Here is a 26946-nt window from a genome sequence, read left to right on the forward strand (position 1 = left end):
AAAGGTGTAACGACGGAAGAGTTGGGCAACACTGCCTGTGTAAGTGCGAAAGAGGGGCTGTTTGACATAGCCAACAAAGAGGAAGGCAGAGCTGGGGCCCATCTGAGATTTGGAGGAAATGTGATGTTGAAGGAAAAGTTGTTGAGGGCGATGACTCGTTCAGTGAGGTGGAGGAAGGGTGTTGGTGGAGGGGGGCTGGATGGGTCTATTGGAGAGGAAGAAGCTGAGGGCCTGGAGGCTATCCTTGTTGGGTATGCAGCAAGACCAGGCATTCAACTTCAGTCAAAATCAATTCACACATTTGTAACCATTAGAAGGCCAATTAATTTCATGACCACCTGATGAATTAACACTCCGAAAGCTAGTGCTTCCAAATAAACATGTTGGACTATAACATGGTGTTGTTTGATTTTTAACTTTGTACACCCACTATGCCATATCCATAGTGAAGATTAAGCGCTGGGGCTCGGGGAACTGCAAGTTTTTAAGAGATGGAGGGAGTGTTTGGTGTCGTGGATGTGGGTGGGAAGTGCCTGAAGTAAGGGAGAGAGGATGGAGTCAACATAGGATGAGATGAGGCTGGCGGGGCAGGAACATGCCAAGACGATGGGTGGGCTGGGTAGTTGGGCATTTGGATCTTTGGGAGTCAGTAGATCCGGGCAGTTAGTTGCTGGGGTCTGAGAGTGGAGGGGAGATCACTGGAGGCACTGAGGGCATGGACAATGAGAGTGGTTTTGGCATGATGGGCGCGGTGAGGTCGTGGGCAAGGGAGAGTTAGGATGTGGTGTCAGAGTTGGTGTTCAGCCTGTGCGACATACAGGTTCGTTCTCCTGACCATCACCCCGTCATTGTCAGCAGGTTTGATAGTGAACTGGGGCTTGGTGCGGAGAAGGGGTGCAAGAGTTGGGACATACTGCCTGTCTTGGTACTGATAGAAGGCAATGGGGAAGCTTGTGCAAAAGGTTCTATCAGTTATACCGATTGTGTGACCCTCAAGTCTGTAGTTTTCTTTATGCTCTTGATGTCTTCTGAAGTTATGATTTGGAGATGCCGGTGTTGGACTGGGATGTACAAAGTTAAAAATCATGCAACGCCATGTTATAGTCCAACATGTTTATTTGGAAGCACTAGCTTTTGGAGTGTTAATTCATCAGGTGGTCGTGAAGTTGATTGGCCTTCTGATGGTTAGAGTATGTGTGAATTGATTTTGACTGAAGTTGAATGCCTGGTCTTGCTGCAGGCCCCATACTGTCTGTGCTGGATAGCCTGAGGTGTAAAATCTCTCTCTGGGCTAGAGTCTGTTAAGTTTGGTTGATTGTTCCTTTTAGAGAGGAGGTGAAAATTGGGATTCCAGGCAATCAGTAGTTTGAGAAGGTCATCTGTGTTTTCCCCAGAGCCCAGTCGAGCTGTCCTCTTACTTTTAAAAGTTTTGTGAAGTCCAGTATCTTGTCCAGTGGTTTAGATGATGTGGATTTTGGCTTGATCTTCGTCATTCTTCAATAATGGGCGATTGGATTTCCAAGGGACTTGGGGTGTCCTTTTCATGAGTCACTGGTAGTTGTCGTACAGGTACTTAAGAGATTTTGCATGACGTAATATCTTAGCAAGAACTTAATATACAACAGCAGTACAAAATATTTGTGGTAGTATTCATAGACTTATATTATCACTTGTATTTTTTAAATGAAAGGAAGCTGGAAAGCACATAATAAGTACTTTACCAATTTGAACAAAATAGGAGCTCCTTCATCAAATGGTTGTGGAGCAGGACCATAAAACAGATTTATAGCAAAAGATTAGTGTCATGGAACTGAAATGATATGTTGAACAAATCTAGATGACTGTTAGTCATTCATCTTTTAGAATGGGTTGTTGGTTTCGATTCATGAATATGTAGATCCCAGATATTCTTTCAAGTCACATTCCCAAGATAAAGGTTAAAAAAAGTGACATCTCATTGTATGCATTAAAGGTGTGAGGTGAGAGTCTAGGTAAAAACAAGGACTGCAGATGCTGGAAACCAGATTCTGGATTAGTGGTGCTGGAAGAGCACAGCATCCGAGGAGCAGTAAAATTGACGTTTCGGGCAAAAACCCTTCATCAGGAATAAAGGCAGAGAGCCTGAAGGGTGGAGAGATAAGCGAGAGGAGGATGGGGGTGGGGAGAAAGTAGCAGAAGGTACAACAGGTGAGTGGGGGAGGGGATGAAGGTGATAGGTCAGGGTGGAGTGGATAGGTGGAAAAGAAGATAGGCAGGTAGGACAAGTCATGGGGACAGCGCTGAGCTGGAAGTTTGGAACTAGGGTGAGGTGGGGGGAAGGGGAAATGAGGAAACTGTTGAAGTCCACATTGATGCCCTGGGGTTGAAGTGTTCCGAGGCGGAAGATGAGGCGTTCTTCCTCCAGGCGTCGGGTGGTGAGGGAGCGGCGGTGAGGGAGGCCCAGGACCTCCATGTCCCTCAGCAGAGTGGGAGGGGGAGTTGAAATGTTGGGCGACAGGGCGGTGTGGTTGATTGGTGCGGGTGTCCCGGAGATGTTCCCTAAAGCGCTCTGCTAGGAGGCGTCCACTCTCCCCAATGTAGTGGAGACTGCATTGGGAGCAACGGATACAATAAATGATATTGGTGGATGTGCAGGTAAAACTTTGGATGTGGAAGGTTCCTTTAGGGCCTAGGATGGAGGTGAGCGAGGTGGTGTGGGCGCAGGTTTCGCAGTTCCTGCGGTGGCAGGGGAAGGTGCCCGGATGGGAGGATGGGTTGTAGGGGTGCGTGGATCTGACCAGGTAGTCACGGAGGGAACGATCTTTGCGGAAGGCGGAAAGAGGTGGGGAGGGAAATATATACCTGGTAGTGGGGTCTTTTTGGAGGTGGCGGAAATGTCGGCGGATGATTTGGTTTATGTGAAGGTTGGTAGGGTGGAAGGTGAGCACCATGGGCATTCTGGCCTTGTTACGGTTGGAGGAGTGAGGTCTGAGGGCAGAAGTGCGGGATGTGGGCAAGATGCGTTGGAGGGCATCTTTAACCACGTGGGAAGGGAAATTGCGGTCTCTAAAGAAGGAGGCCATCTTGGTGTGTTCTGTGGTGGAACTGGTCCTCCTGGGAGCAGATACGGCGCAGGTGCAGTCTGAGGAAATGGGAATACGGGATGGCATTTTTGCAGGAGGTAGGGTGGGAAGAGGTGTAATCCAGGTAGCTGTGGGAGTCGGTGGGTTTGTAAAAAATGTCAGTGTCAAGTCGGTCGTCATTAATGGAGATGGAGAGGTCCAGGAAGAGGGAGGTGTCAGAGATGGTCCAGGTAAATTTAAGGTCAGGGTGGAATGTGTTGGTGAAGTTGATGAATTGCTCAACCTCCTCGCGGGAGCACGAGGTGGCGCCAATGCAGTCATCAATGTAGCGGAGGAAGAGGTGGGGAGTGGTGCCGGTGTAATTACGGAAGATCGACTGTTCTACGTAGCCAACAAAGACAGGCATAGCTGGGGCCCATATGGGTGCCCATGGCTACCCCTTTGGTCTGGAGGAAGTGGGAGGATTCGAAGGAGAAATTGTCAAGGGTGAGGACCAGTTTGGCCAAACGAATGTGTGTCGGTGGAAGTGTACTGTTGGGGATGTCGGGAGAGGAAAAAACAGAGGGTTTAGAGGCCCTGGTCACCCGCTGACATTTCCGCCACCTCCAAAAAGACCCCACCACCAGGGATATATTTCCTTCCCCACCTCTTTCCACCTCCGCAAAGACATTTCCCTCCGTGACTACCTGGTCAGATCCATGCCCCCCCCCCCTTACAACCCATCCTCCCATCCTGGCACCTTCCCCTGCCACCGCAGGAACTGCAAAACCTGCGCCCACACCACCTCGCTCACCTCCATCCAAGGCCCTAAATGAGCCTTCCACATCCATCAAAGTTTTACCTGCACATCCACCAATATCATTTATTGTATCCGTTGCCTCCCGATGCGGTCTCCTCTACATTGGGGAGATTGGACACCTCCTAGCAGAGCGCTTTAGGGAACATCTCCGGGACACCCGCACCAATCAACCACACCGCCCCGTCGCCCAACATTTCAACTCCCCCTCCCACTCTGCCGAGGACATGGAGTCCTGGGCCTCCTTCACCGTCGCTCCCTCACCACCCGACGCCTGGAGGAAGAACGCCTCATCTCCGCCTCGTAACACTTCAACCCCAGGGCATCAATGTGGACTTCAACAGTTTCCTCATTTCCCCTTCCCCCCCACCTCACCCCTAGTTCCAAACTTCCAGCTTAGCACTATCCCCCATGACTTGTCCGACCTGCCTATCTTCTTTTCCACATATCCACTCCACCCTCTCCTCCTTGACCTATCACCTTCATCTCCTCCCCACTCACCCATTGTACTCTGTTACTTTCTCCCCATCCCCACCCTCCTCTAGCTTATCTCTCCAACCTTCAGGCTCTCTGCCTTTAATGTCGATTTCGAAGCTCCTTGGATGCTGCCTGAACTGCTGTGCTCTTCCAGCACCACTAATCCAGAATGAGGTTAGAGTCTGTCTGTCTCCCAATCTTGAGTCAGGCTGGCTGTATTTAGATTAGATTAGATTACATGAGATTCCCTACAGTATGGAAACAGACTATTTGGCACAATAAGTCCACACCGATCCTCTGAAGAGTAACTGACCCAGACCCAGACCCCTTCCCCTACCCTATATTTACCCCTGACTAATACACGTAACACTATGGGCAGTTTAGCAGAGCCAATTCACCGAACCTGCACATCTTTGGACTGTGGGAGGAAACCGGAGCACTGAGGAAACCCATGCAGACAGGTGGAGAATGTGCAAACTCCACATACAGTGGCCCAAGGTTGGAATTGAACCCGGGTCCCTGGCGCTGTGAGGCAGCAGTGGTAACCACTGAGCCACCGTGCTGCCTTTTCCAAAGTGGTATTTATAAAATAATACATTGCTTGCAGATTGTGCACTTCTGAGCAAAATAGAATGGATCTGCAAATGCATATTCACCCCATAGACTTGTGTATGTGTGCGCTTGACAGTGAGGGTGTATGCATGTAAACGTGTGTGAGTGTGAGTGTTTATGTGTGTGTGCATTGTTTATGTGTGTGTGCATGCTTGGTAAAGTGGGTGTGTGTGATAGAGTATAAACCTATGAGAGAGGCTCTGCATGAGTGAGAGAGTATATAAGAGCATGTACGAGAGAGAAAAAGACTACTGTGTATTGTAGTCAAGTCACTCCTAGTGTGATGTGAACCCAAGATCCTGGTTGAGGCCACCCTCATGGGTTCTGAACTTGGCTATCAGCCTCTGCTCAGCCAGTCTGTGTTGGTGCATATCCCGAAGTCTGCCTTTGAGAATGGTCATCCAAAGATCCAAGGCCGAATGTCCCTGACCGGATAGCCAAGTTCGATATCCATGAGGATGGCCTCAAACAGGACCTTGGGTTCGTGTCATATTACAGGTGACACCACAACACTATATACATGCTCTCGCACAAGCGTGCACAATTCCCCACACGCATGTGCGCACAACCCCGCACCCGCTCATGCTTATTCACCACCACACTCACATTTAACCAAGCATGTATTCCTGATGTAAGGCTTATGCCGAAACGTCGGTTCTCCTGCTTCTTGGATGCTGCCCGACCTGTTTTTCCAGCACCACACTCTTGATTCTGATCTGCAGTCCCCACTTTGTCTAAGGATGCACACAGGCAAGCACACACACTCTGTCACAAATACGTATTCAAACACGCACTCTCCCTCTCCCTCTCCCTCTCCCTCTCCCTCTCCCTCTCCCTCTCCCTCTCCCTCTCCCTCTCCCTCTCCCTCTCCCTCTCCCTCTCCCTCTCCCTCTCCCTCTCCCTCTCCCTCTCCCCCTCCCTCTCCCCCTCCCTCTCTCCCTCCCTCTCTCCCTCCCTCTCTCCCTCCCTCTCTCCCTCCCTCTCTCCCTCCCTCCCTCCCTCTCTCCCTCCCTCTCTCCCTCCCTCTCTCCCTCCCTCTCTCCCTCCCTCTCTCCCTCCCTCTCTCCCTCCCTCTCTCCCTCCCTCTCTCCCTCCCTCTCTCCCTCCCTCTCTCCCTCCCTCTCTCCCTCCCTCTCTCCCTCCCTCTCTCCCTCCCTCTCTCCCTCCCTCTCTCCCTCCCTCTCTCCCTCCCTCTCTCCCTCCCTCTCTCCCTCCCTCTCTCCCTCCCTCTCTCCCTCCCTCTCTCCCTCCCTCTCTCCCTCCCTCTCTCCCTCCCTCTCTCCCTCCCTCTCTCCCTCCCTCTCTCCCTCCCTCTCTCCCTCCCTCTCTCCCTCCCTCTCTCCCTCCCTCTCTCCCTCCCTCTCTCCCTCCCTCTCTCCCTCCCTCTCTCCCTCCCTCTCTCCCTCCCTCTCTCCCTCCCTCTCTCCCTCCCTCTCTCCCTCCCTCTCTCCCTCCCTCTCTCCCTCCCTCTCTCCCTCCCTCTCTCCCTCCCTCTCTCCCTCCCTCTCTCCCTCCCTCTCTCTCTCTCTCTCTCTCTCTCTCTTTCCCCCCCCCCCCCCCCCACCCACCCTCTCTCGTGCATACAAGTAATTATATCTCATAATTAGATTTACAGATACATTCTATTTTCCTAAAAAGCGCGCACAATCTGCAGGCAGTCACTCCATCTGACATTTTATAAATTCCTGTTTTGGAAATAGAACCAGTCTGACTCTAGATTGGGGTGCAGACCAATTCTAACCTCACGCATTTAATACATTGTCTTAGCTGAGATGTCACCTTCCTTTTTATAAAATGTTGTTATCTCGAGAATGTGATTTGATAGAAATTTTGCATTAATGAACCGAAACCTACAACCCTTTCTAAAAGATCAGACTTGACAGCAATCTAGGATTGTTTAATATGTCATTTCAGTTGCAAGACACTTATCTTTTATGATAAATTCTGTCTCTTTTGGCCCTGCTCCACAGCTCCTTGATGAAGGAGCAGCACTCTGAAAGTTAGTGCTTCCAAATAAACCTGTTGGACTATAACCTGGTTGACAAATAAGGATAAAACATTTGCTGAAAAAGGTGTGAACATAGGAAGTTAGAGCGAGAGTAGGCCATTGGCACTTCTACCTTTCTTAGAGATAATGGCTTCAACTCCACATTCCTGCCTAGTCCTGATAACCATTAAAATCCTTGTTACTTGACATGTATTTATCAGCATCTGCCCTGACAAGGGTCTCTGAATTTTATATACCTAAAGATCACATATTGTTCTGTTAAATTTAATCAAGCTAGCTTTGTTAAATGGAAGACTTGAGTCTTCTCCACAGCTTAAGTTTCTCATCCAACTTTGTGTCATCAGCGCATTTAGCAACCATGCATTTGGTCTTAATATTACATACTCTGAATTGGATTAATAAGTAACTGAGGCCTCATTATTTGGTGCAATGATGTGCCACTTGTCACATTTTGCAATCTGAAACTAACCCATTCATATTTAAAAATCTCTCACCAGGTTATAGCCCAACAGGTTTATTTGGAAGCACTGGCTTTTGGAGTGCTGCTCCTTCATCAGGTGGTTGTGGAGAATAAGATCATTCATGCCCACTTTGCGCTTCCTATGAACTGGCAAATCCTCTGCCCATGCTAATATGTTAACCCCAGACCATCAGCTGTTTTTTTTCTGGAGTAATCTTTGACATCTTGTCAAGTGCCTTCAGGAGATTTGAGAGGATTATTTGTGGTTCCATTGAGGATCTATTTATGGTTCTTTTGTGTTGTTTGTTACTTTCTCAAAAAGCTTTAATAAGCTTGTGAAGCATAATCTCTTTTTGTATGATCATGGTGACTCTGCCTGATTCCTTGAAGATTTTCCAAGTGCTTTGCTATAAGCTTGAAAGCACTGGAACAAATCATCAAGCTTATAGCAAAGCACTTGGAAAATCTTCAGGGAATCAGGCATACCAACAAATGTACTGTAGTTTCCTACCTGGTGTCACCCTTCTTTGTTGAATTGAGAATTGTCATTCAGTGGGCTCACCCAGAATCTAAAGCAATTTAGAAAAATAACATCAATACATGTACTGTCTCAACAGCCACTTTTAGTAACACCAGATGATTAACTCTATCAGGGCATGGATTTGTTGAATTTTATCTTGGTTGATTTTCCTTAGTGCTAGTCATTGTCATTATTTTAGGTTCTGGGTTCCCTTTCACATTATGATTCAAGATTTCTGGGATTTATTTGTACTCACTGCAGTGAAGACATGCAACATATCTATTTAATTCACCTGCCATTTTGCTGCTTACCATTATTAGTTATGGAGGCACACATTCTGCAGGACGTACGTTCATTTTACTTCTGTCTTGTTAAGATGCCTGTGGAACACTCAATCCACTTTTTATTCAACGCATGAGCTTTCTCTCAAATTCTTAACACATCTTCTTAATCCTTTAATCATTCTTTGTCCTTTTTGTCCAGTCTTCTGACCTGTCACTTACCTTGATAGAATTAAACACTTCTTTCAGTTTAAGGTTGTCTTTAACCTCCTTAGTTAGCCACATGTGGTTGTGTCATTGGGAGTTATTTTTAAACAGAGTATTCTGGATTATCTGCTGTTCCATCGGCACCAATCTAACCCTTAATCTAGTTTTCTAGTTCATGTTAGTCAGTTCAATCTTGGTTCTCTCATAATTAATCTTATTTAACTTAAAATCCTTGTGTTCACTGTTTTATTTAGACAGAAGTGAAATTCCACCATACAGTGATTGCTGCTGTGCAGGCCACCTCACTACTTTGACCCTGTTTAATTGCACGTTGCCATGCCAGGTGTGGTCTGCTGTTTGGCACTAAAGTAAAGGTTAACAAGTTGAGCTAAACCATTGTGTTTTGACATTATTGATTGAATTCAAATCAAAACCAAAAATTAGTTAATCTTTTGGTCTATAGGAAAACCATAAGAACGATGGAACAGGAGTAGACTATTCAGCCCATTGAGCCTGCTCTGCTATTCAATAAGATCATCGCTGAATTGTTTCCGAACTCCCTGTGCCTGCCTTTGGCCCATATTGCTTGACACCATTGCTTCATAAAAATTTATCAATCTCAGATTTAAATTTAATAGTTTAACTATCATTAACCGCCATTTAAGGAAGTGAGTTCCCAACGTCTACTCTTCTTTGCACATAGAAGTGCTCCTGAAATCTCTCCCGAATATTCTTAGGCAATAAGTTTTGTATGATTTAAATTCAGTTTCCTTGTGACATAGAACAACAAATCGTGTAGCATTTTCCTTATACAGAGGAACCTCTATTATCCAAATGGCACAGGTGGGGAATATTTTGTTGGATAACCAAATGCTGGATAACACAGTTTAGCCAAGCATTGGGACCTTGCGATCTTGCCAGATTATCCAAAATTTAAGGTAATCGAATGCCAGATAATGGAGGTTCCTCTGTGTACAGAGTTCTGAAGAAGTCATATCAGACTGGAAACATTAACTCTGTTTTCCTTTAGTAGATGCTGTCAAACCTGTTGAGTTTGTCCAGCAATTCTTGTTGATTCAAATACTTGAATAGGAATTGGGATTATTGTACTAGTATGAAAGGAAGAGGGCACTGATTTAAAGATTTTGGTGGTGAATAAATCCCCAGGATCTGATCAGGTATACCCTTGAACTCTGTGGGGGAAGCTAGGGAAGTGATTGCTGGACCTTTTGCTGAGGTATTTGTGTCATCGATAGTCACAGGTGAGGTGCCAGAAGACTGGAAATTGGCTAACATGGTACCACTATTTAAGAAAGGTGATAAGGAAAAGCCAGGGAACTAGAGACCAGTGAGTCTGACATGGTTAGTGGGCAAGTTGTTAGAAGGAATCTTAAGGTCCAGGATCTACATGTAATTGGAAAGGCAAGGACTGATTAGGGTTAGTTAACATGGCTTTGTGTGTAGGAAATCATGTTTCACCCATGTGATTTCGTTACTTCAAAAAATGTCAGAGGATTGATCAGGACAGATATGATCTATATGGACTCCACTAAGGCATTTGACAAGGTTTCCCCATCGGAGACTGGTTAGCAAGGTTAGATCTCATGGAATCCAAAGAGAACTAGCCATTTGGAAACAGAAATGTAGAAGACAGAGGGTGGTGGTGGTGGTGGAGGGTTACTTTTGAGACTGGAGGCCTGTGATCAGTGATGTGTCACAAGGATCTGTGCTGCGTCTGGTGTTTTTTGTCATTTATATAAATGATTAGGATCTGAACATAGGATGTATAGTTAGTAAGTTTGCAGATGATACCAAAATTGGAGGTGCAGTGCACAGCAAAGAAGGTTACTTCAAGAGTACAATGGGAGGTTAGCACTGCTGCCTCACAGCACCAGGGCCCCAGGTTCAATTACAGCCTCGGGCAGCTGTCTGTGTGGCGGTTGCACGTTTCTCCGTGTTTGTGTGGGTTTCCTCCGAGTGCTCAGGTCTCCTCCCACAATCCAAAGATGTGCAGGTCAGGTGAATTGGCCATACTAAATTGCCCATAGTGTTAGGGAAATGGGTCTGGGGTGGGTTACTCTTCGGAGGGTCAGTGTGGACTAGTTGGGCCGAAGGGCCTGTTTCCACACTGTAGGTAATCTAATCTAATCTTGATCAGGTGGGTCACTGGGCTGAGGAGTGACAGATGGAGTTTAATTTAGGTACGTGCAAGGTGCTGCATTTGGAATGGCAAATCTTAGCCATGGTAAGGTCCTAGGGAGTTTTACTGAACAAAGAGATTTTGGAGCGCAGGTTCATAGCTCCTTGAAAGTGGAGTCTCGTGTAGAAAGGATAGTGAGGAAGGCGTTTGATCTGCTTTTCTGTATTGGTCAGAGCATTGAGTATTGGAGTTGGGACGTCACGTTGCGGCTTTACAGGACATTGGTTCTGCCACTTTTGGAACATTGGTATGCAGTTCTGGTCTCCCTCCTGGAGGAACGATGTTGTGAAACCTAAATGGGTTCATAAGATATTTGCAAAAATGTTGCTGGGGTTGGAGGGTTTGAGCAATCATGAGAGGCTGAATACTCTGGTGCTGTTTTCCCTGGAGCGTTAGAGACTGAGGGTTGACCTTACAGAGTTTGATAAAATCATGAGGAGCATGGATAGGGTAAATAGAAAGGTCTTTTCCTGGGTTGGGGGAGACCTAGAACTCGAGGCCATATGTTGTGGGTGAGGAGGGCAAGGTATAAAAGGGACCTAAAGGGCAAATTTTTCACATAGAGGGTGGTGATTATATGGAATGAAGTGATGGAGGATGGTACAATTACAGCATTTAAAGGATATCTGGATGGGTACGTGAATAGGAAGAGTTTAGAGGGGTTTGGCCAAGTGCTGGCAAATGGGACTAGATTAATTTAGGATATCTGGTTGGCATGGGCGAATTGGACCGAAGGGTCTGTTGCTGTGCTGTACATCGGTATGACAATGACTCTGTGATGTCAGAGTTTTCTTGGAGTCATGTACCATGCATTGTCATATTCCTGAGAGCCACTCGATGAAGAAGGAAATCAAAGCTAGTCTTTACTTGAGATACATTTATTCATATTGAAACACAACAGGAATGCTACTCGAATCTCCTGCACACCTGTGTCAACAGGGCTCTCTTCGAAGGTTATCAAGTCGCTGTCCAAGCATTATCTTCACTTGTAGGCATTTAATTCCAGTCAGTATAGTTAACATAGATGCTTTATTTATGAGAAACAGTATTTTTGTGGAATTAATATCAATGTAACTATGGCTGGTAACACAAGTTAGTTCAAACATTTTCTTGTTTCTGCTGTCCATTTTCTACCTTGTTACACTCTTGGAACATCATATTGAGCTCCAATTGCATTGAGTTACTGGCAGTGAAATCTCTCTGATTTGCTTGAGCTTCATCAATCTGACAGAGTAAAGGGCTTAAGCCGCTATACTGCCTGCTACTTATTTCTAACCCCTTCCACATTTCCCTTTCCTCAGGACAACTTTGGCCAGTCCTCCTTCATTTTGAAACTGTTAGCTGTGTATTTTTTTTTTGTTGACTTGGCTTGTAATTGTTCAAATCTGTTGAATATTGTACTGCAAGCTTTCTTGTCTTCAGGAATATTTCACAGGAAAAGAAAGGCTCTAAAGTATGTTCTTGAAACTTTGTTTTGTGCATTACCATGGTCATTAATAAAGTTCTTAATCTCCATGATTTTGTATTTGCTGTGTAATGTATTTTATTTTGACTCATCTTTGTTGGAAATAAGTCTTTGATTTTGGTGATTCTGGCGGAGTGAAGCACACCCAAGTGCACCATTAGAAAGAATTAATCTACCTGCATATACTGCTGGAGTTCATTATGTGCAGTTGTACTACACACACAATACAATTCATGTAAATATAGTATTTCCATGCATAAGCATGTCAACTTAGGTCCTGCAAGAATAATTCTAGATTCTAGTTGTGCAGCATAACATGTTTAGGGAGGAATGATTGAACAATAAATACATGAAACAAATGCTGCCTTTTGGTTTGAATATTATTAGGCCATATATAATTAAGATTAAAGGTAAATCAAGGATTTTGAGTCGGTCGGATATCTTGTGTACTGGGTTGGAAACTTGTTTCCACACATTGTAAGAAAGATAGCCAAACCTTTGTGTTTTCTCATTCTTGGATGTAGTGCAATCCATAGATATTTATGTTTCCCCCCATTCTATTTCCTTTCGTCATTTCAGGTACCTCTGGTATCTTCCACAAATGAACCATACACACCATCTCAGCCGATGTACCAGCCTTCCCATGTGTCAGAGCAGCGAACCCAGAAAGAATCTATGGAGTCTATTCAGGTAACTGCAATATGAGTGCACAAAAATTATACAGAAAAGTTGATGTCCACATCACATTCATAATTTTTGCGAGAATACCCAGTATTTTAAAGTACACTTAAGTATTGATATTAGAACTTCGAGTACTGTCTCCTTTGAGTAGTAAGCGTGATCAAATTACGATGGTTCACTCCCAAAAAAGTACTATTTTGATTACCCTTGAAAAATGCATAAACTTGTTTCAAAACAACTCACTGTTACATATAATCCATTATCCACAATAATTCATTCACTTCTTATGGAATTAATTTATTAATGTTTGTCTTGTTTCCATTCTGTTATCCAAGCATCTTCATGTTTTAACCTGTGCATGTAACCACCTCTAAATCAGAGACCATAGTGTAGCTTTGGAACATGGAATTATTCCTGTCTTCCAGAATTATTTTAACTGTTCTGGGAATAGTGCAGCAAATTGCCGACAATAATTTTTTGTTTATTATGGCAGCATCTGATTGTGAGCTGAATATAATTTTAAGGTTGAATATTCTTTTGAAGCATTTGATAGTTGCATTTTTGTGATTGATTAGCTTTGTTGATTTTTGTGCATTTTGTCTTCAAACTTCTGTATCCCTATAGACTGCAATGTCACTGACGTCTGAACAGCCACCAGCATCAACAGCAATTCCTGTTGTCTCCCAGTCACAAGCTTTCAAGGCTCCCCCTAACAAACCCCTCCATAGCAGTGGCATAAATGTTAATGCTGCTCCATTCCAGTCAATGCAAACGGTAAGATGGCCTTTATTTTGACAGCTAATAGCCAAATCCAACCTTCAGCCAAATTTCAAACGTCAAAAATATTAAGGGATAAAATAATTCTTTATATCTGCCACAGAAGTTATGAACTGGTTTTCGTTCGGATTGTTTGCTGCCCTGACAATCATATTGGGTGTGTGTTTTTCACCATTTCAAGCATATTCAAATCCTGGGGTCTCAGTTTGCTTTTTGCCTTTCCCATTTTGAAATCCCATCTGTCTCCCTTTCTATTCCCAATCCCCAGGAGTGAGAGAGGATTTTGGTGAGTGTGAGGCAGTCTGAGAAGGGTTGAGGAGTGCAATGCCAGTGGTTTGAGTGTGCTGACATCAATGGCACACGTGCTGTGTCGGTTCATAGTTCCTATTCAAAGTACAGATTGCTGACAGATATGTCATTGACTTGCTGTGTTAGTGCACTAGCAGGATATTTCTCTGGTCCAACCCCCCTCAGCTATTCATGTTGAACACCAAAAATTGATATTCATGTTGAACACTGGTTTGAGGCAACACTGAAGGTGGAAATGTGGCCCAGTATGCTCTGGCTGGGAGACTTCAGTGTCCATTACCAAGAATAGCTTGACAGCACCATTACTGACTGAGCTTGTTGAGTCTTCAGAGACAGCTTGTCTGGGTATGTGGCAGATGGTAAGGGATCCTACAACAAAGAACACACTTGTCCTTGTCCTCACCACTCTGCCTGCTGCAAAATGTATCTGTCCAAGATTGTATTGGGTTAGAGTGATCACTATAGTCCTTAAGGAGTGGAGGTGCCGGTGTTTGAACGTCAGATGGCACCAGATTGTAGTCCAGCAGGTTTATGTGAAATCACAGGCATAACTTTTGTGAGAATACCTCCTATTTTAATGTACACTTCAGTAGTGATATGAGAACAAGAGAGCATCTAACTACACCCCTTGATGTGCAGTACCATTATCATCGCTAAATTGTGCACAATAAGCATCCTTTTAGTTACCACTGACCATAAACTGAAGTTGACTAGTCATCATCAAGGCGTCAGTCAAGAATGTGATGGAATATAGCCCAATTGCCAGGATGAATATGGCACCAACAGTCAAGAAGCTTGACACTATCCATAAGAAAGCAGCATGTTTAATTGGCATCACATCGGCAAAAGCTGATTGATTCCCTCCATCAATGCTTAGTTATGTTTATATGTCCAGCTATGTGATGCGTGGCTGAACTTTACCAAAGCTGCTGGACCATACTCCTCGAAAAACACAAGATCAGCAGATTGATGGAAGCATCACCACCATCAAGTTCCCCTCCAATCCACTCAACAGTCTGATTGGAAACAGATACCTTTGCTGTTGGTTGGTGAAAAATCCTGGAACTCCTTTCCTAATGGCATGGTGCGTAATCTACACCAAATGGACTGCAATGGTTCAAGAATGTAGATCACTATTACTTTCTCAAGTAATGTGCAGTAAATACTGGCTGAGCCCATGTCCCATTAATGTTTTAAAGAAAATAGATTTTTGTTGATTCTTCATGAAATAACTTTTTTGTTTAATTTCAAATGGATCCCAAGTGACTGACAAGCCAACTTATCCCTCCTTCTCCTCCTCTGTCAATCCTTTGACACAGATGATCATTACAGCTTTCTCCAGTTAATTTCCACTCCTGTGCAGAAGTGGGTCTGCATGCGACTGTTTCTATTCATAGCGATTTAATCTGAGTTGAAGAATAGCCATCATCACTTCCCAAGACCTTTTAAATAAGTGTCATGTTGCCCTGAACATTTATCTTATAGTCCCTCCTACTTATTTTTTAGATTCTGCACCTTGCAATCATCTGCAAATGTTGATTTCCACATAGGCTCTGACAATGCAGTTTTTAACTCACCGTGTTTCTCAATTACCTTGGTGCCTATCTGGCATCTCGTAGATGAGGAAAAATTCCCTTCATTTGAGGGTTGGGAAGACAGGCCATTGAACCTAGCATAAATTCTGTTCCCTTACAACCAATTTGATCCTGTCCCAGCCACTTGAGGATGAACCAGACTCTGTTTCTTCATATTTGACCCAATGTCAGTTGCTATTACAGAATTCAACTTTGTTATAATTTGAAAACATTAGTGTCATAAATTGATTATAAGCCACTATTCCCACTCTCTCTCTTTGGATGCATGTTGGATGGACTTGGGTCACATCAGCTGTTTCGCTCATCTTATTTTGCTTACATTACCTGTGGGTGGATGACTTAAATAACAAGAATTGGAACATAACCTCTGTTGTTTTTAGAGCCTGTATCTTGTAGCAGTTGTTGAATGACTGCTCTTCTATTCACCACATGTCTTCAACAGAAGTGTAACAAGTTCCTGAAGGGAATTTGTTTTTGATCACAGAGTTGCTCCTGGTTCTGGCTTAGTACGAAACGAGTTGGTCTGTCTTTCTAATCATACTCTATCTCCCAACTTTCAGGAAAACCTTCAAGCCAACTCATCTGAGGGAGAGAGAGAGGTGAATGTGTATAATGTTGTCCTGGCCAGTCAATCATATGGGACTGGCCCATTCTTTTTTTCCCTTCCTTAGCCTGTCAACTTTGGATCAGAATTTCTCTGATCCTTTAATTGACTTACCTTGGATGTCAGTTTTAAAGCATGCAGAAATTACATTTTTGAATAAATTTTCAAATCAAGTTTTGCTTGAAAATATAAATTTTGAAATGTTTGCATGGACAACAGTGTCTGACCTATTTCTACATCCAAGTTGATTTATGCAAGTTAACTGTTTTTTGATTGGGCTAAAGCAATATGGAAAAAAATTGAATCTGAATACTACCCAAAGTATGCACGTGCAAGTGCAGTTTTACAGGACCCAGTAGAGTTAGTTTTCAAATGTAACTCTTTTATCACCTCCAACGTTTTATTTAAAGGTGTTTAATATGAATGCGCCAGTGCCTCCTGCCAGTGACCCTGACACACTGAAGCAACAGAGTCCATATCAGCCCAGCTTCAGCCAAGGTTTCAGCAGCCAGCCTCAGCATCAGGTCGAGCAACCTGAATTGCAACAGGAAACACTTACAACTGGTAAGATAACCTTCCAGATAATCATGACGACTTGCTTTTGTTTTGAATGGGATAAAGGTTGTAATTTTAGGAGTATGAAAATGTGTTAAATTTGGGTAATATGTCTGAATCGGATAGAAATATAAACATTCGTACCTCACTTATCTCAAAGTCTGACTTTTTATTTTATATTCCGTCTCCCATGTTCCAATCTTCGTAAACCTGAAGTCATTCAAAATTTTACCACCACTGTCTTCAATTGTTACCAGTCGTAACATCACGAGTTAAGAATAGAAGAAAGCCATTTGATCCCTCAAACCTGCCCCACCATTTGATAAGATTATTATGGATTTGGTTGTGGCTTTGTCTTCAGTTATCAATCTGCTCCACTTTGCACTCAACTCCCTTGTCAATTTAAGATCCATTTAACTCAACTGCAAATATATTTCGTGACCAGCCTCCGATACTTGCACAAATAACAGCCTACTGAGTGGAAACGTTCACCCTTCCATCTCAGTCTACAGTAGGAGGCTTGTAATTTTTAAATGGTCCCTAGTTCTAGATTGCCTGCGAGAGGACCGTTCACTGACTATCCATTTTGTTCAGACACTTCAGGAATCTTCCATGTTTCAATAAGATAAGCTGTCCTTTTAAACTCTCATGGGTAATGGACCCTTGTGCTCACTCTTTCCTTATGGATGGACATTCAATTAGTTGGAAGGCAGTTATATCCTTTCTTAATAAGGAGATGAAAACAGTCAACAGTGCTCCAGATGCATTTAATGAAGGTCCTTCATAGCCACACTTCCCTACTTGACATCCTTGCCATAAATGTTGATATTCCTTCTGCATTCTGAATCATTTATTGCACCTATAGAGTAAATTTATGTTGTTCATCTTCTATGTCACCCTGATAGCTTGTATCTCAGTTCTACAGTCTCTCTCATTGCACATGCTGTTTTTCTATTCTTTCTGTCAAAGTGGACAAATGTATGTTTTCTCTCACTTCCCACAAACTGGGGCACCCTTGAACAGACAATGAACTGAGCATATTTAATGCTGTGACTACAAGAGTAGATCTCAGGCTAGGAATCCTGCAGTGAATAATTTTATTCCTGATTCTCCAAACCCTATCTGCCATCTGTAAGGATAAAACACTACCTACTAGCATGAGTGGAGCTCCAACAAGACACGCGGAGCTAGTCTCCATCAGGACAAAGCATCTGTTTGGTACCATATCCAGAAGCAGTCATTTCCTCTACCACTGACTTTCTGAAGCAACAATGTGTTCCATACCCAAGTTGTACTGCAGAAAGCTACCAGGTTCCTTTGGCCCTTAATTATGACCATTTAGAAGAACAAAGGTGCAGATACATGAGAGCACTGTCACCTGCAAGTTCCCTAAAGAAGCTGCTCATCATCCTTAAGCTGGCCAAATATGATGTTCTTTCACTATTGCTGAGTTGAATTCTGGAATTCCCTTATTAATTGCGGCTATCCCTGCACCAAATGGACAACAGTTGCTGAAGATGGTCGTTCAACATCTTGAACTCAAAGGGATGGGCAATCAATGCTGGTCTAGCCAGTGACTCTCCCATGTGCCCTAATGAAAATTTTTTTAAAAAAACAACTTTGCCAAATTTTTGCTCCCTCTTTTCATAGAATCACATAATCTGAGAAGAGACCATTTGGCCCATCAAATCTGCACCGAGCCTCCGAAGAGCATCCAGCCATTCCTCCGCAATGCCCCATGTACCAGAGTTAGCTCACCTAGCCCTGCAAACTATGCGGCAATTTAACATACAATCCACCTCACCTGCACATGTTTGGACTGTGGGAGGAAACTGGAGCACCCATAGGAGATACACACACTTGGAAACAATGTGCAAGTTCCACACAGATAGTTGCCTAAAGCTGGAATCGAACCTCTGTCCTTGGCACTAATCACTGTGCTGCATTAACTGTCACTTAACCATCTGTATCAGTTTGTAGACACCTGCCATCTTGGTTTCTTCGCTAGCTCTCTACCAGCAGCAAGGTGACATATCATGCATTTTTAGTTAAATTTGTAAACAATTCAGCCCCAGCATTGCTCTTTGTGACAAAGGTAGTACATCCTGCCAACTTCAAAGTGACTTCTCCCCCCATTGTGCGTCTTGTTAGCTAACGAATACACTATCAATGCTAATATCCCACTTCTACATCAGGAGGACCTATTTTCTGTAGTAAGCTTGGAAGTGGCATTTTTGTTGTGTGTGAAGGCCCATTCCCATATTACCTCAATATCATGTTGGCTCCCAATCAATTCAAGCCTTGATTTTATCATTTGTATCCTCGTTTTCAAAATTGTCCATCTCCTCATTCATTGTTACATATTCAGAAAGCTGCATCTACCTAATTGTGATCTTTAGTTTTTCAAATTTTAATTGCTCCGCTAGTGATGGTTTTGCCTTAATTTCCTTAGATTGTAAACTCTGGAATTCCCTCCCCATACTATTTTGTGACTCTACCTCACTTAGCTCCAAAAATATTTATTAAACCTACATTTTCATGCGAGCCTTTGATACCTCCCCTAATATTTTTACGCGTCTGTCATTTTTTTATAATGCTTTCAAGAAGCATGTTAGAATTTTTGACAATATGAATTCTGTGCACTTTGGGCCGAGCTGAGTCCATTTTAATATGAGCATGTTTGCTTGCCAGTCGTTTCATTTTTAGTTATGGTTTAATCACAATCATATGTTGCCCTGAGGTAAAACTGTGCTGTAGAATCTGTCAATGCCAAATGCAAGTGTTGTGTGACATGATGACAGCTCCATCTTTAAGGAACTGCTGAGTCGGAATTTGTAATCTGCAAAGATTCTTGTGCTGCTATTTCTGATTGTCTGCACATGGGAACTTTCTGTCCAAATTATGATGCTACTGAAAAATATGGCCAGTTCTTACATTTGTGTCTGAATTATCTACTGTCCAAAATTTTAGTTTCAATTTTTATTGTTGTGATTGACAAGATGTTTGAATAAAAATGCTCAAGATTTGCTTAGAGTTGCGGATATGCATGTCACAGCTCTCCTTCAGGGGCATGAAATTAAGTTCGTTAATGTTAAAACATAGGCTAGGCATATTAGGGAAAACACAGCTCATGCATTCTGTTTTGTGGCTTAAGATATGGAGAGCTCAGGGCATATGTATCATGTATAACTTAAGTCATATCTGTCACAGATTAAAGCTGGAGTTAGACAGCACCTTGTGTCACATTACAGGAAAGATGATTGGAAGGGGAGGATACAGAATGAATTAATGAGGATGTAGCCAGAAATGGGAAATTGCTGACACTTTGTATGGAATTCCGAAGCCCCTGAGGGGAGATTTTAAGCGACACAGAATTGAAGAGCTTAGATAAGAGTGGATATGAAGAACATGTTGCTGTTAGCAGACAGATTGGCTACTAGAGGGTGCACACCCTTGAGCAATTGGTATAAGTAGAGGGGAGTTGTGAACTTGTCATTTGGAAGGCACTTAACCTGGCTACCTTTTTAAAGGCTTGTCAAGACAGGTGCACTTCATTCCAAAATACTGCTTAATGCACTTGAAGTGCTCAAGCCAACAAGAATTATGCAGCAGCACTGGGAATTATTCTTCAGATGGCATGAGCACCTGTGCTCTTGTTTTGTATGTTTCATGACATTTGTTGGTGCTGTATTAAATTTGGTGTGTACATGTATAATTTTTCATTCCACCTTGATATTTGCTTAGGTTAGATTCCCTACAGTATGGATACAGGCCATTTGGCCCACCTAGTCCACACTGACCCTCAGAAGAGTAAATCAACCAGACCCATTCCCCAACCCTATATTTACCCCTGACTAATGCATCTAACCTATACTTCAGTGAACACTATGGCCAATTTAGCATGGCTAATTCACCTAACCTGCACATCTTTGCACTGTGGGAAGAAACCCACACACACACTGGGGAGAATGTGCAACCTCCACACAGACAGTTGCCCGAGGCAGGAATTGAACCTGGGTCCCTGGTACTGTGTGAGGCAGCAGTGCTAACCACGGAGCCACTGTGTCACACTTTTGTGGTACTTTGTACTGCAGTGAGTGAAAGGAAAAATTAAAAAAAAATGTTTGAGATGCTGGAAATCTGAAACAAAAGCACACAGTGAAGCTGAGACTGTAAAGAGGACAAAATAATTTGATATTTCAATTGCAACTTCTGTCAGGAGTGAAAGAGGAAGAAGGTTAGAGTTCATGCTTTGATTGTGGCTATTTTGTTTTCTTTTTAAAGTTTTGCTGCCACAAGCTAAGGTTTCTTTGCCTTTTCTCCTTTCTGCTAACCTGAAACTGTTCAACTTAGTTCCATATTAACCAACAGCAAACTGTGTTGCTGAAGTACATTGAGCATCATAAAATGTCTCCTGAGCAATTCACAGATTTAGGGATAAGATGTTGGGATACAAGCCTGGTGAAGGAACTAGTTCTCAAGAAGCCCTTTAAAGATTGAGTATGGACAGGGAACTTCAGAGTTTGGGCCCAAGATTAGATGAGATTAGATTCCCTACTGCATGGAAGCAGGCCCTTTGCCCAACAAGACCACACCAATCCTCCGAAGAGTGAGCCACCAGACCCATTTTCCCTCTGCCTCATGCAACTAACACTACGCGCAATTTAGCGTGGCCAGTTCACGTGACCTGCACATCTTTGGATTGTGGGAGGAAACTGGAGCACCCGGGAGAATGTGCAAACTCAGACAGTTGTCCGAAGCTGGAATTGAACCTGAGACCCTGGCACTGTGAGGCAGCAGTGCTAACCACTGAGCATAAAAGATAGCGCAACTAAAATTGGCAGTGGTCATGATGCACAATTAGTCCAATAGAGAGGGACTTCTGGTTTTTAAGGCTGGCAGAAATTACAGAGATAGGGAGGAGTGAGGCCATTTGTTTTGAAAAAGTGATTGAGTTGGTATGGGAATGCTGCATCTTCATACACAGGCTGCTGAAGTTTGGATCACCTTGAGCTTGTGGTTATTCAGTTTAGGATCCTGGTTATAAGTTCATTTAAGTAGTCTAAATTTGTAGATAATTGAGGCAGGGACAGGGATTTGAACAGCAGTTGAGCTGAGGCCAGTGTGGATGATGTTGCAAAATTTGAAATTATAGTGGTGTGATATGTGATTTGAAGTGTATCTTGTATCAGATAAGACACCAAAGTTTGCATTATGCTTTGACCTTGGAGACTTTCCAGTGAAATTAGTAGCAAGGAAACTGAGCTTGTAAACAAGAATGAACACAACTCTGTAATTTTGCTTATGATGATTGAGTTTAGACTGAAGATGTAACTGTTGGATTGGATTTGTCCAGTTTCATGTAGACAGAACATTTGTGGGATAAACGCTGATATTACAGCCATGCTGAAAACATTTGGCTAAAGACACTTGGTTTTGGAGCCCAAGTCGTAATGTGCTGCCAGATATGAGGACTTCAGTTGGTCCTGTTGGAACCATTAGTCGACTGTTGTCAGGAGTAAATTAAATAGGCTGAATTTGAACATCTGGAATGTTGGCAATCTGTGCAGGATGTAGAGGTCTCATGCACTGAACATGCTGTTTGTTACCAATGCCTCAGCTTCGTCTTTTGCACTTAGGTTCTGGCTGTTCCCAGTTCAGGATGTGGGTATTTATGGACCATGGATGTTGTAGGACTAAGGTAGCTGAAAATGTGTTGATGGAAAAGCGCAGCAGGTCAGGCAGCATCCAAGAAGCAGGAGAATCGACGTTTCGGGCATGAGCCCTTCTTCAGGAATTCCTTTTCCAGTAATATTTTTTTCAGCTCTGATCTCCAGCATCTGCAGTCCTCGCTTTCTCCTAGTAGGATTAAGGTACTTTGGTTCGATCCACTAATTATGATATCATTTAGCTTGACCCATTGCTTGATAGGTCCTGTGCTTGGCCTACATGTTGTCCTATTTGTAGCTTTATAAGGTTGGAGCCTTCTCTGTATGCCTGGTGCTGGCGCTGATGTGTACTCCTGTTCTTGTCTTGCAGCCAGCTGTGATAACCTGGCTTGATGCCATAGGTGGGTAAGAGATATGTTGAACCGTATGTTTAAAGATTGATGGTTGAAAACCGTTCAGTTCATGGCCCTCAAGAGTTTAGAATTGCTAGATCTGTTTTGAAATTAACCCATTCAGTGCAGTCCTGGTGTCATCCAAATGAAGTCTCTATTCTAGGAGGAGTGATAGAATAAGCCATAAATAAATTGGTAGCTGCATTTTCATGCATAGTAGCAAGAAACATGAAAGCTCAGGACTGATGTGAAGTTTATTCAAGTTATGACTTGAATGTAAAATTTCTGAAAATGATTCATGAGCATGGTTGGACAAAGGATGCTATCAGAACTAGTCAGACAATGCAGGGGATAATCTTCAGACAAATGAAAATAGCTTCCTTTTTGCAATAAATGGGGACAAACAAAAGTTTCAAGGAAGGGGCTGTGGAATCAGGGATTAGGAAGGTTCAGGAAGTCTTGATAGCTGAAGACATGGCTGCCAGTGTGAGATATGACAGACATGCAAGGCCTGCTTTGGTCCATGCTTTGTGTTTGAAAAAGTGTTGTGTACAGTCATCGAGAAACTGTTGGAATTACATGCTTACAGCAAAGATTCACTGAATACTAACAGGAATGGTGGATTATAGTTACAAAAAGAGGCCCCAGTGCATGTTATTATATTGCTTTGCTTTTGAGTCTGCATGTGCTTTTAGGGCAGACACTTGATGCTCCAATGAGCAGAATACTTCTGCACACAAGTTTGAAACTACTTCATTCAAAGCACTGATTGTGAGTGTCTTCTGTGATCTGTTATCACCAGGTGGACTGTATAAGTGAGAGTCATGGTATGTCAAGTGGCTGATCAAAAATGTGGTCCTATCGACTGGCTTGTTTGATAAGGAATGGGGCAATCGTGATGTGCTTTCTACCTCAGCTGCCCAAAAGCCCTGAATACTTGAGATCCTGGGTGAAATTGATCTGCCAGATACTATCCAAATAAGTATTCCACCAGAAATTGTAGCTGACACTTGAGCTGTCGAAGGCATCATGATCTTTCAGCAAGTGTGAGAACATTTGAATTTGGAACACTGCCACCACTAGGAACTTGTATTACACATTTAAAAAAAAACTAATCTTCCATGGTTGCTTTGAAACTAAGGCAAACAATTTCTGGCTGCAGTTGTCCAGAATATCTCCACCACCTCATCAATTCTTGAGCCTTCAAGTAGGGGCGGTTTATTCACTCACTCGTCATCTTACGTTTGTGTGGATAGAAAATTCTGGCCTTCATCTGTTAAGCAGTGTAAGATCACGAACTGTTCGATCTTTAATGCCTTGGGATCTTAATTTTGTTTCCCACGAAGTCTCATTTTTGTAATCCTTGACTATTTTTGTCTTAAGCAGTTGTACTATGTTTCAGTATTTCCTGTGAGTTTCAAGCTCTTTAAGTTTGCTCTAATTTATTTAGTCCTGTATATTAACAGTCCTGGCATTTATATTTTTCATGATCTGAGCTATTTCTGCCTGCTTCAGGCATGAGATAAATTTACAGTATACCTGCTGTAGTCACTGGCCATTAAATGCTTGAACTGTTTGTGTTTGAATTTTGGGGTCTTTTTTTGTGGACAAGTCACCTACTGATTTTGGTCCAGGCTGAGACGTGGGAGGTCTGTGTGAGTGCGGCACTGAAAGATTTTCAAATTGTGAACTTGATAGCAAAAGTAGAAGTGGGGAAGTTGAGGAGTGAGAAGAAAGATGCATTTAATGTTATGGTTTCAAAGCTTGTTTATGGAGTAAGACAGTTATGCAATATAGGAAGTTACCTTTCCTAAGATACTGCACAAACGTCTCATTGGTTACTGTTGATTTGCTAACTTGGATGGTAAGATCAGTGATACTCATGACCAACGCGTTGAGTTGAACTGAATGGTTTCTAATCACAGGACTGCATGATATAACAAGACTCATGAGAATGGTTGTAATGGGGATTCATTTTAAAACTTGGAACCCATGGAACCAAGTGTGATTTCATCCTGTGAGCCAAAGCAAAGATGTTCTGACTTTTGGCCATGTACCTTGCTTTAAGATTTTACAATGGATTGGATATTTTATCACTCGCAGAATCCTTGGAACATGGGTTCATTGAATTCCTCAAGCTTGTTAAGATATTCAGTGAGATCTTAGTGATGTTTATCTTAACTGTAGTTCTACCATTCAATACCCTTCCCTATCAAAAGTACATGAACCCTAGTGGTGGCATTTACAATTGACCTAGACACAAGCAGAAGGAGGAACTTTAAGGACAGAAGAAGTAAGGCAGCCTAAGGAAAAAATTTACTCAAGACTGCTTAAGATTTGGAATGCATTATATGACTTTGTGGTGGAGACAGCATCAGTTGAGGTTTTCAAAAGAAAACTGATCATCTGTTGGTTAAAATGAATCATATGCCAGAAAAAAACAGTGGCACTAGTTGAATTGCTACTTCAGTGAGCCAGTGCAGCCATAAGGGCTTCCTGGGTGCTGTAACCATTGTATTATTCTGTATTTGGGCTCAGTAGAATTTTGATGGGTGTGATCATTATTTCAGTCATGGAAAGGTTAACACCAACATTGAGAAATCTGTGGAGTTGAATCACTGAGTTTTAGGGAAGGGAGATAAATTTTACTACAGTCCTTTTAATTCACTTAATGGTTATTTTGATTTTTGTCAATTAAGTGGAAAACCAGAATGCTTATTATGTCTTGTGCTGGTTCAGGTTTATGACCAGAGGGCATGATCTAAATATAAACAGGTGCTAATTTAACAATGATATAAGGAGGACTTTGTGACTCAGAGGTTTGAGTCTTTGGAACTCCTTGCCACAGAGAACTGTGGGGGGCAGAGTCATTGTGTTTTTTTTTATATCTGCTGAGATTCTTGATCAGTAGGAGAGTTTAAGGGGGACTTTTGAGGCATGCCAAATTAGCCTTGATTCCATTAAATGACAGAGCCGGCTTGTGAGGCCAATGGCTTACTCCTGTCCTATTTCTTATGGTCTTATGACCTTATGGAAAGTTTAAAAATTATATTAACATTTGTGTGAAGTAATTTCTAACCTCCTTTCTGAAAGGTTTAACTCTCCCACTAAGGAATTAAAAATTCTTCTATATCTGCCTGGTCCAATCTTTAAATTTAAACTAATTATAAATTCATTTTATGATCACCATCCATGTTTTACACAATAAATGAACTTAGTTACGTTGTTCATTTTAGTTCTGTTTTGGAGACTTGTAGCTTTCATTTTAAATTGCATGGTGTTGAGCTCCTGTTTATTTTTTTCCTATATAGTGGTTAGTCCTTACCATGCACCTCAAGACCAAACACACCCTGCTGGAGCAACTCATCAGCAACTATCTCAACAGCCTCAACAGAATGCAGGCTTTGCACGTACAGGACAGGCTTTCTACAACAGCAGGGGCGTGTCACGTGGTGGCCCACGCAATGCACGAGGAGGAATGAATGGCTATCGTGGACCTGCTAATGGATTCAGAGGTAGGAAATAACTTTGAGTCTTCTGACTTGCATTTTGTGCACATGTTAGATTATCACAAATTGCATTCTGATGAAAGAAAAGCATACTAATATAAAATATACAAATGTTGGCCCAGAATTTGCTGTAGCAGGACATCTAAGAGGATCCGTTCATTAAAACTCTTTGCACCCTTCAGTTCATCAATATGTGCATGAAGGTGCTGAAGATGCAAACTGGTCTTTGTAAAGTGAGGGAAGTAGGTTCATTGAAACATAAATGAACAGAACATTAGATAGTTTATGTCCTTCCTAACTGAGGTTCAAGGACTGTAATAAGGGTTCAACCCAATAACAAAGAAGCATGGATAGAAAATGAAAGCAAGACTGTATTAAAAAAGGAAAAATGGCATAAATACGAATGTTTTCTTTTTTAAAAGTAAAATTGACCTTTGTAAGGCCTGCCTGAAAAGTTGAAACCTGAACAAGTGAGCTTACAGTGCCAGCAAGGTTAATTGTCAATGATTAACATGTTAAAACAACACGGTCAATAACTGATCAGTACCTTTGAATATCTGTGGTATGTTTAATTTGTATCTGCTGAGTAAATACAGCCATGGGATTCAGTGCTTGTCAATCGTGAAACAGAAATGCCATTTTTAACCAACCTAAGAATGGAGTGGTGCAGCGCAGCGTCTTCAAGATATTTGCATTTAACCACAAGATTGCTCTTTGCCTGAGATCACTATTATTGTCAAAACTAGGAGCATATTTTAAGGTGAGAG

At 42.7% G+C, this 26946-nt stretch overlaps 1 protein-coding gene across 1 annotated transcript in view; it reads left to right on the plus strand.

Annotated features, from left to right (window-relative positions):
* The window catches only part of caprin1b (cell cycle associated protein 1b), a 111051-nt gene that overhangs the window by 60821 nt on the left and 23284 nt on the right, over positions 1 to 26946 (plus strand). Inside the window, exons 12-15 of the mRNA XM_072592640.1 lie at positions 12668 to 12778; positions 13394 to 13543; positions 16465 to 16618; positions 25982 to 26185. Of these exons, the coding sequence (XP_072448741.1) occupies positions 12668 to 12778; positions 13394 to 13543; positions 16465 to 16618; positions 25982 to 26185 (619 nt within the window). The remainder of the gene's footprint in view (positions 1 to 12667; positions 12779 to 13393; positions 13544 to 16464; positions 16619 to 25981; positions 26186 to 26946) is intronic.

The sequence above is a fragment of the Chiloscyllium punctatum genome, chromosome 22 (assembly GCF_047496795.1).
Source record: "Chiloscyllium punctatum isolate Juve2018m chromosome 22, sChiPun1.3, whole genome shotgun sequence".
In the NCBI taxonomy this organism is placed as follows: Eukaryota; Metazoa; Chordata; class Chondrichthyes; order Orectolobiformes; family Hemiscylliidae; genus Chiloscyllium; species Chiloscyllium punctatum.